The sequence below is a fragment of the Otolemur garnettii genome, unplaced genomic scaffold (assembly GCF_000181295.1).
Source record: "Otolemur garnettii isolate 467f Iridium unplaced genomic scaffold, OtoGar3 scaffold00004, whole genome shotgun sequence".
NCBI lineage: Eukaryota > Metazoa > Chordata > Mammalia > Primates > Galagidae > Otolemur > Otolemur garnettii.
This window is the reverse complement of record NW_003852399.1, coordinates 38,662,373-38,672,520: the sequence shown is the minus strand read 5'-3', so window position 1 is coordinate 38,672,520 and position 10,148 is coordinate 38,662,373. Positions and strand designations below refer to the sequence as shown.

The 10,148-nt window shown below is 38.5% G+C and overlaps 1 protein-coding gene and 1 pseudogene across 1 annotated transcript in view; one reads left to right on the top strand and one right to left on the bottom strand.

Annotated features, from left to right (window-relative positions):
- RMDN1 (regulator of microtubule dynamics 1) overlaps window positions 1-10,148 on the bottom strand; it is a 33,359-nt gene that overhangs the window by 19,396 nt on the left and 3,815 nt on the right. The window contains exon 2 of the mRNA XM_012810498.2: window positions 9,355-9,472. Within this exon, the coding sequence (XP_012665952.1) occupies window positions 9,355-9,472 (118 nt within the window). The remainder of the gene's footprint in view (window positions 1-9,354; window positions 9,473-10,148) is intronic.
- LOC105887687 lies at window positions 712-5,336 on the top strand (annotated as a pseudogene).

The window sequence follows — 10,148 nt, the reverse complement described above, 5'->3', positions numbered from 1 at the left end:
AAAAAAAGACCAGCCTGAGCAAGAGCAACCCCATCTCTAAAAAACAGATGGCGTTGTGGCAAGAGCTTATAGTCCCAGCTACTCAGGAGGGTGAGCAAGAGGATTCCTTGAGCCCAAGAGTCTGTGAGCGAAGAAGCCACAGCACTCTACCATAGGTGACAAAGCGAGACTCTAACTCAAAAAATAAATAAATAAATAATTAAAAAAAAAATTTTAATAAAATATGAAGCAATATGGCAGCCTACTTGAAGAAGGATTTTCAAGAAGATGAAAATAAAGCTAAAGGGAGGCTATGTAGCTATACTCTGTTCTTTGCATTAACTTTTCACTGATCCAAGTACTGAAAAGATTCCAAAATACAAGGCAACTTTCATTAAAATCTCTATTAAAAACAGTAAACTGCCAGGTGCAGTGCCTCATCCCTGTGATCCTAGCTCTCTGGGAGACTGAGGCTGGTGGGTTGCCTGAGCTCACAGGATAGAGACCAGCCTGAGCAAGTGTGAGACCCTGTTTCTAAAAAATAGCCGGGCATTGTGGTGGGCACCTATAGTCCCAGCTACTTGGGAAACTGAGATAAGAGAATCACTTAAGCCCAGGAGTTTGAGACTGCTGTGAGCTATGACGCCATGGCACTCTACTGAGGGTGACAAAGTGAGACTCTGTCTCAAAACAACAACAACAAAAAAAACCCCAATAAACTTAGTTTTCAAAATGAGGTACACTTTAAAATATAAATTTTTCCTCAATATCAAATTTTAAGTTTAGTGTTAGGACTGGAACTAATGTTTAGTTTTTGGGAGTTTTTAATAGGTACATATTTTTATTTTCATACTGTAGAGGTAATTACAACTTTTAAAAATAGCATGTAGGTGAACACAGGTGTCAGACAGAACTAACATAGCACATACTGGTTGGTAAGACTCTCTAACACAATAAACACATTAACATCATACCTTCTTTTAGACCAAATGGCAAGCACGTACACAAACAAGGCAAGTGCAAGCCCATATCGGAAATGGCTGGGACTAGAAGTGTTCTGAATTCCAGAATTTTTTTTGGGGGGGGGGGTTGGAATATTTGCATACATATAAAGATATCTAGGGGATGGGTCCCTCATCTAAACACAACACTCACTTGTGTTTCATATTTACTTTACCCACACTGCCTGAGTATTTTTAGTAATTTTGTACAAGGGTCAGGCGTAGAGGCTTACACCTGTAATCCTAGCACTCTGAGAGGCGGAAGCAGGTAGATTGCTTGAGCTCAGTTCAAGATCAGCCTGAGCAAAGAGTGAAACTCCAACTTTACTAAAAATAGAAAAACAAGCCAGAGGTGGTGGCACATGCTTACACTTGGGAGGCTGAGGCAAGAGGGTTGCTCAAGGCCAAGAGTTTGAGGTTCCTATGAGCTATGTTGCCACAGCACTCAACTCAGGGCAGAGTTAGACTTTGTCTCAAAAAATAATTAATAATTTTGTACATGAGACAAAGTTTGGGTAGGTACACTGAGCCACCAGAAAGAGAAGGTGTCACTACCTCAGTCGCCCATGTAGGTCATCTGTTTTTGTGTGGCATCACCATCATTCCTGACTTGGAGTTCCGTAAGTAATCATTTTCTTACACTTATTCATGCATAAGGGCTTAACTGTAAAAAATATGACCTACCATTAATATAATGAAAATAGAGGTGCTGCCTGTGGCTGAAGGAGTAGGGTGCCAGCCCCATATACCAGAGGTGGTGGGTTCAAACCTGACCTCAGTCAAAAACTGCAAAATAAATAAATAATGAATAAAATTACCAAATTTAAAAAAAAAAAAAAAAAAGAAAAAGAAAATAGAATGTGTTCAGGGTAACTAAGCACCCAGTAGCATCACCAGAATACCTGCATCAGCTGTTAAACAGTAAAAACAAAGGAAAGCAGACTTTCACCCTGCAGCTAGGATGCTATGTTTTGATTGAAGTTACTATCCTGTGGGGGTTTTTCTGTTTTGTTGCTTTGTTTTGTTTTGTTTTAGGTGAGGGGAAATATCAGAAACAATCAGGGACCAGGAAGTAGGTACACTAGGGAAGAGAAGGAACTCTGCTGGATGACTTTTTAAAATGTTTCATCCAGAGTCAACCTGTCTTGTTAATAATAGCTTTTGTCAGACATCATTTTTTTTCTCATTTGACATTTTGAATCCTTCAGTATCCACCTTTTTCATGATCAAAACTGAACACAATCCCAGGCAGAAGGGTACCAGGCATGCATAATTGTGTCTTCATTCACTGTGTTCCAAGTGCTGGCAATGGCATATACAGCTTCCTTGATGTTAAACTCTTTTGTTCACTGCTGTTTAAGAAGCTGTTTTTATTTTGCTCTTTGTTGATCTAAGGATACCCTGGTCTAAATTAATGAAGTCACATTTCCAGAAAAATACATGGCATAAAGATTATTTTCAGTAAGAATTTCAGCAGGAAATTGAATATAACAGTTGTCAAGGAATAACAAAATGTAGCTGTCATCCAACTCAGCTTCCCTGGATTGAGCACAAGTCTCTAATACAAATGTTTCTGAAACCAATCAAGATTCCATGGTGAGCTATGCTTTTTTATTAGAATAATGAACCAGTAAGAAATCCACTCCTTGAAAACAGTGAGGATGAAAAGCGTTTGTCTATCACAGCCAGTTTACACTTATGCATGCCTGCTGAATTAGCATATCCCAACATAGTGATTCTGTCTACTTCCTTAACTCCTGTAGAGGTTGTTTCATCACCTGCAGTCAGTCTTTCAGGGGAAATACTGCCAATACAGTGATGTTTCATTCAGCATTGTAGACATCAAATTTTTGTCAGCTATGACCTAGGCAAACTCTTCAATAAATTTCTCCAATGCTTTGTAATCAGCAGATACTTTACCACTACAAGTTTTTTTTTCTTTGACACAGAGTCTTGTTCTGTTGCCCAGACTGGAGTACAGTGGCATAATAGTTTACTGCAATCTCAAACTCCTGGGCTCAAGTGATCCTCTCACCTCAGCCTATCAAGTAGCTAGGACTACAGAAACATAACCATGATACCCAGGTAATTTTTTCTTTTTTTTTTTTTTTTGAGACAGTCTTACTATGGTCACCCTTGGTAGAGTGCGGTTACATCACAGCTCACAGCAACCTCGAATTCTTGGGCTCAAGTGATTCTCCTGCTTCAGCCTCCCAAGTAGCTGGGAATACAGACAACCCGCCACAATGCCTGGCTATTTTTTTTTTTTTTTTAATAGTTGCAGTTGTTTAGCAGGCCCAGGCTGGGTTCAAACCTGCCAGTCCTGGTGTATGTGGCTGGCACTGTAACTACTGTGCTACAGGCGCCGAGCCTAATTTTTAAAATTTTGTAGCAATGCATCATTTTTGTTGCCCAGGCTGGTCTCAAATTTCTGGCCTCAAAAGATCTTCCTGTTTTGGCCTCCCAAAGTGCTAGAATTACAGGCTCAAGCCACCATGCCCAGCCTTACCACAAATCTTTAAAAATGTAATGTCTTTTTTTAAATTTCCATAGCCAGCCTGTTGAATATTCACAGTTCCCCTCAATCATCAGTTTGGTATGATGTACCTTGGCTTGTTTCGTGACTAGCATACCATTAAGTGGCAAGTGTTCATTGCAACTCCAACAAATCCACTCTTTCAATACATAAACAAGGTATTCATTTTTAGCTTTACGCAGTATTTGTCTATTTTCCATCACTTTCTACACAGAATCTCAACAGTTTATATTTCTATCTCTTTAAGGTCATATTAGTCATTCCGACACCATACTCTTTTTTAAAAGATGTCTTACTTACAACATCTTACTTACAAGTTTCTCTCCAACTTGACTTTCTGTCAAATAAACATAAATGCTTCTTCTTTTTCTTAGTACTGCTACCCTGAGTAGCAGTATCTGCAGGACTTTTTGACATTTTCAACATCTTTATGCCACAGAGTAGAAAATAAGCAGTGAGTAATGAATGTGGGCTTTGGCTCCATGTAGAGAACCTGTGGGCACCTGGTGGGGCGTTGTGGGGAACCTGTCCCTGTATGCCTAGCCCGTGCATGTGCCACTTTTTACCCTTTGTGGGCATCCCAATATGGCAGAATCTGGGTATGTGCTAAAAAGATATACACAAGGTGAAGGAGACTGTGAATTCCTTTTTCTCTTGGGGACACTAATTAAACTATGCCGTGTGCCAGCATTTTGACTGCAACTTGACATGGGTGTGAAATCTTTCACTAGTGCCGTAATGGCAGGGACTCATAAACTGGATTGGATTTCAGATTAGGGCTGTTTGATCTGTACTGGTATATGCAAGGTACCAAAAATATCTTCGTTGATGAAGTCACTTAAGAATTGTAAAAACTGAGTGGTCTTGTCCTCTGCCTCTCGTCTTGTGTAGACGCCCCTCAACTCTCTTCAGCCTCTGGCTGACCTTTGAGACCTAACACCAGGCCTTCCATTAAGTTGCACTGTTCCGAAGGAGAGATATTTGAAGTTGATGTGGAAATTGCCAAACAGTCTGGGACGGTCAAGATGATGTTGGAAGATTTTGGAATGGATGATGAAAGAGATGATGACCCAGTTCCTCTACCAAATGTTAATGCAGCAATATTAAAAAAGGTCATTCAGTGGTGCACCTGCAACAAGGATGACCCTCCTCCTCCTGAGCATGAGAACAAAGAAAAGCAAACAGATGAAATCCCTCTTTGGGACCAAGAATTCCTGAAAGTTGACCAAGGAACACTTTTTGAACTTATTCTGGCTGCAAACTACTTAGTCATCAAAAGTTTGCTTGATGTTACATGCAAGACTGTTGCCAATATGATCAAGGGGAAAACTCCCGAAGAGATTCTCAAGACTTTCAATACCAAAAATGACTTTACTGAAGGAAGCCCAGGTACGCAAAGAGAACCAGTGGTGTGAAGAGAAGCGAAATGTAGTACGTGACACTGTAACACTGTAAGGATTATCCCAACTACTAGTCGCACTGCTCTGTTTATAATTGTTAATATTAGACAAATGCAACAGCAAATCCATTGTATTAGCAGAATATTGTCCTCACTGCATGTGTAGTTGGAGTACAGATTCCAAACCTATGGCTGACTTTCTTCTAGTATGATTAAAGTTTTTTTTTTTCTTTGCTCTGAATAAAACTTAACCGTGGGTTCTCTGTAGAAAGTGGCATTTTGGGCTTTCCCTCTTTTTGTAAAGTGATTTCTGCCTAGTTTCTCGTCTAGTTAACTTTAGTAATCTTTTAAAAGTTGGCACTGTACATAAAACTTGTAAAAAGTTTTCTGAAATAGAATTGAAATACTATCTTAATTCATAAGCTGGAAACCAGAGAAAGGCTATTTGAAGCAAACGTTCTGAATAGGGTTATTGAGATGCCTTCCAGACATGCAGAGTCAAAGAGTACCAATGATATTGATTAGCCTGTATGTACATGGGCTCCCTGAATTGGATCTGAGGGCTTTTTAAAAAAAAAAAAATTATTTCTTAGTGTTGAATATATTGCCTGGAATAGAGACTTAGTTACTACCCACTCTGTGGCTTTGGGGGAGAAATGTAACTGGACAATTTGTTAGCTTCTCCATTAAAAAAAAAAAAAAACACTTAACCCCTTCCCCCCAAAAGAATTATAAAAACTAAAGTATTATTCGGCATATGGATGCTAAATTAAAAAGCTAGAAGACCAAATAAACAGGGTAGTCATTCTATCTCTTCCTTTTTCCAACTTTTATAATTCAGGATTATTCAAAAGTTTGCCCAACATAATCCTATAACTATTATCTCTTCTTTAATAACCACCTGAAGAATGGCAGCCTTAAACTAAACCACTTTAAAGCTTGAGCTCCTATGAATTTCCTAAAGTTTTTCCGCATTCTTTTTGAAACGGAAATAGTCTTCAGGGGTTAGCTTTGTCTTTATAAGGTCTGTTATATCATCTCTCAGGATACAATACTAAGGAATACTTCAATTATTCCATAAAGGCTATGACTTATGGTGGAAACAGAATATACTCTAAGATTCTTCAAAATGCTATCCATTAAATCAGCCACAGACAGACCAAACGCCCAATTAGTGTACCCTTAGGGTAAGCTATAGGCAGGGGTCCTCAAACTTTTTAAACAGTGGGCCAGTTCACTGTCACTCAGACCATTGGAGGGCCGGCCTGCGGGCCCCGGGAGGAGTTGGCTATTAAGCAGGACAGGCAGCAAAGGTAACAACACCCAGTGGGCCGGATAAATGTCCTCGGTGGGCCTCAGTTTGAGGACACCTGGCTATAGGTAATCACCTTTTTTTTTTTTTTTCCAAATAGGGACTCACTGTGTCGCCCAGACAGGGGTATAGTGGTACAATCACAGCTTAATGCAACCTGCAACTCTGTGGTTCCAGCAATCCTCCTCTCAGCCTCCCAAGGAGCTACAGACATACAATACCATGTCTGGCTATTTTTTTCCCCTTTGGTAGAGATGGGACTCTCACTGTGTTACAGGGGCTGATCTCAAACTCCTGGCCTCAAGTGATCCTCCTGCCTCAGCCTCCAAAAGTGCTACAATTACAGGTGTGAGACACCATACCCAGCCAGAAATTACCTTTTTGTGTACCTTTTTCCATGGTTCGGTGTCTTTTTTGGTCCCTATATATGAGTTCTCCAGAGTAATATAATCAATACAAACTCTATTCCACAAAGAACACATGAATCTTCATGGTCTCCAAGGATCTACCCATAATAATTTCCAGAGTGAAAAAGCTTTGCCCAATGAGAAAACAAAATCAGACAATGTCTAGATTATAGCCACTTCTAGTAACATGGTTTTGGGAGAATGAATTCAATGTCTAAGATAATTTAAGAAATCTACTGGATTGGGAACTATTAGTTTACGGTAGAAATTGTACTGGATAATACTGGAAAATTATTAATTTAAAGATGAACACGTTTCACTGAATTATATCACTGCGTTTCTCCTTTTCCTGGATGTACACCTGCTATGATAATCCCCAGGCTGAGTTTACGGTGACAAGGTTATCTTCATTGGATATGATATTTGGCATTTTCCTGAAAGGGCTGCCATTTCAAGATCCACTGTCTCTCACCTTCAGTTTGCCTTCATCAGCACAAAGGCAAGTTCCTAACTCAAACCTTTTAATAAGATGCAGATAGCACATGCCATACCAACGGATTCAGTTCTTAAACAACTGCTGACTATTTCACACTCCTTTACTCTCTGTTACTACAGCTACGCAAGACCTCATCCAGTTTGGGCATGCCTCACACTGAACTAGCACCTTAAAATGTTCATTTTAATTTAATGAACAGTAATATTTTTATGTTATTAAGTCACCTCTTAAAAAAGGGACTAAGATCATTAAGGTTAAAAGTTTAATTCTGGTTTTGCCTTTCAACATGTCATATTTTGTTACTTAGGGAAGCACTAAATCTTTGCAATCACTTCTGCAACAGTGCTACAACACACTGAAACTAGGTACAATAAATATAAACAAAAATGAAGAGATAAGACTTGTGATCTTTACTCTAATACTGACTTTGATGAAATTTAACTCTGTGACCATTTTTCAAAAATTAATATTATAATGTGATAAGACCTGTCCTAACCACTTTACAAAGTTGCTGTGAGAAAGTTATAGGGGAAAGTCTAAGGAGTTTTAAAAAGATAAAAATTATTAAGTATTTGCCAAAAGATATCATTGAGCCAGTGACAAAACCAAGTCCTCTTCAAGATACATTAAAAATAAAAAGGGAAGTAAAGCATTATAGCTCTCAATTATCTGCTTTTTTAAAAAGAAAAGATAATCATAGATAAATGAAAACAAAACATAACTAAAAACTTTTAGGTTATATTCTCAAATTCTTCTTCTACCAGAACTTTTGTTTGTTTGTTTGTTTGAGACAGAGTCTTCCCTTGTCACCCTGATAGAGTGCCATGGCATCACAGATCATAGCAATCTCTAACTCCTAGGCTCAAGGGATCCTCTTGCCTTAGCCTCCAAAGTAGCTGGGACTATAGGAGCCTGCCACAATGCTTGGCTAGTTTTTCTATTTTTAGTAGAGCCTTTGTCTTGTTCTTCCTCCGGCTGGTCTTGAACTCCTAAGCTCAAGCAATCCACCTGCCCCTGCCACCCAAATGTAGGGTTACAGGCCTGAGTCACCAAGCCCCTCCACCTCCTCCACCCTGCCTTTTTACCAGAACTTTAATGAGAGTATCTATTCAAAATCAAATCTCTGCTTCTTTCCCCAATCACTTTTTCCTTTATAATTAAAAAGAAAGAATTATGAAAAACAAAAGGCTTAACCCATTAACTAAAATGTTATTTCTCTAACATACTGAAAATTTGGCTCACTTTTGTTTTAATTCAATTTTATTTTTTTTTCCTAAGAATATCTTTATTCTCATATAGAAGAATATCTATTTTTATTTATTTATTTTTTGAGACAGAGTTTCACTTTGTCACCATGGATAAAGTACCCTGGCATCATAGCTCACAGCAATCTTGTCAAACTCCTGGGCTCAAGGATTCACTTGCCTTAGCCTCCCGAGTAGTTAGGACTACAGATGGTCACCACAATGCATGGTTAATTTTTAGAGATGGGGTCTTGCTCTTGCTCAGGCTAGTCTTGAACTTGTGAGCGCAAGCAATCCACCCACCTCAACCTCCAAGAGTGCTAGGATTACAGGCATGAGCCACCATGCCTGGCCTAAATTTAATATTTTAAAAAATGTCAAGTCTTAGTATATGTTTACTTATTTTATCTTATGTCAAAGAAGAAATATGATGGAATTTTTACATTTTTTCAATTTTCAATCATTTGATTTGGCACAAAGATGAATTTAATTTGTAAATAAGTACTTCTATCTCAAAGTGCTAGTGCTTTTTCATAACTATATGAAGAAGAATACAATATACCTTGGCCAGCAAAGGACAAAAGAATCATTTTGCCATGTAAAGTAAGAGTTGACAAAATTTCTCCATAAAGATAAAGAATAAATATTTTAGGCTTTGTGGACCATACATGGTCTCTAGGGCATAGTCCCTCCCCCTCAACAACTCTTCAACCCTTTAAAAATGTAAAAAAATAGTCTTACTTCTTAGGTTAGGGTCCTACAAAAGTATAATAAAGTATCACTCAGGGAGCTCTAGAAATAAACTCAATGAGTTTCTAGAAATAATTTTTTTACATATAATGTCAGACTGAAAAGAGGAGAAAAATAAAAAATAATCTAAACTATACCAATTTTAGTTGCATTATCTGTTAAAAAATAAGTGTAACTTATTAACAAAATAAAAAACAAAAACTCTTAAGTATTCCAGATGTTAGGCTTACCTTTGGCCGTAGCATGAACCACAGCAGCCTGAGAAATGACTTGGTAAGTTTCAAAACCCAAATAAGACAAAGCTGAGACTAAAAGACCTCTTTTGAGAGTTCCTGGGTTTCCCATTACCTATGGAAACAATTATGATCAGAGTTATCAAACTTAGAAAATTGGGAGAAACTTCCACCCCACGCAAAAATTATATCAATGTCTTTCCACCTCCAAAACAATCAATCATAAGAATACTGGAAGCTCAAAAATTACTTAATCAAATTCTTCAGTAAAACTACTTCAAAGCATATCTTAAGAGAAAGATACTGCTAAGAGTGGTAGGTCATCTAGAACTCATACTCATGCTGTTAAAGGCTAAAGAATATGCAATTTATTTGCAAATGTATGCATATTATAAATTATATGAAACAAGGGCAGCACCTGTGGCTCAAAGGAGTAGGGCGCCAGCCCCATAAGCCGGAGTTGGTGGGTTCAAACCCATGCCTGGCTGTCCCCCACAAAAAATTATATGAAACAAAATTAGGAAAATCAACACATAACTACCAATTTTACAAATAAACAAGACAAAGAATATCAAATACAGTAATTACACATAAAAAATGTACATGGGCTCGGCGCCTATAGCTCAACCGGCTAAGGCGCCAACCACGTACACCTAAGGTGGCAGGTTCGAATCCCCAGCCCAGACCCGCCAAACAACAATGATAGCTGCAACCAAAAAATAGCCGGGCGTTGTGGCGGGCGCCTGTGGTCCCAGCTACTTGGGAGGCGGAGGCAGGAGACTCGCTTGAGC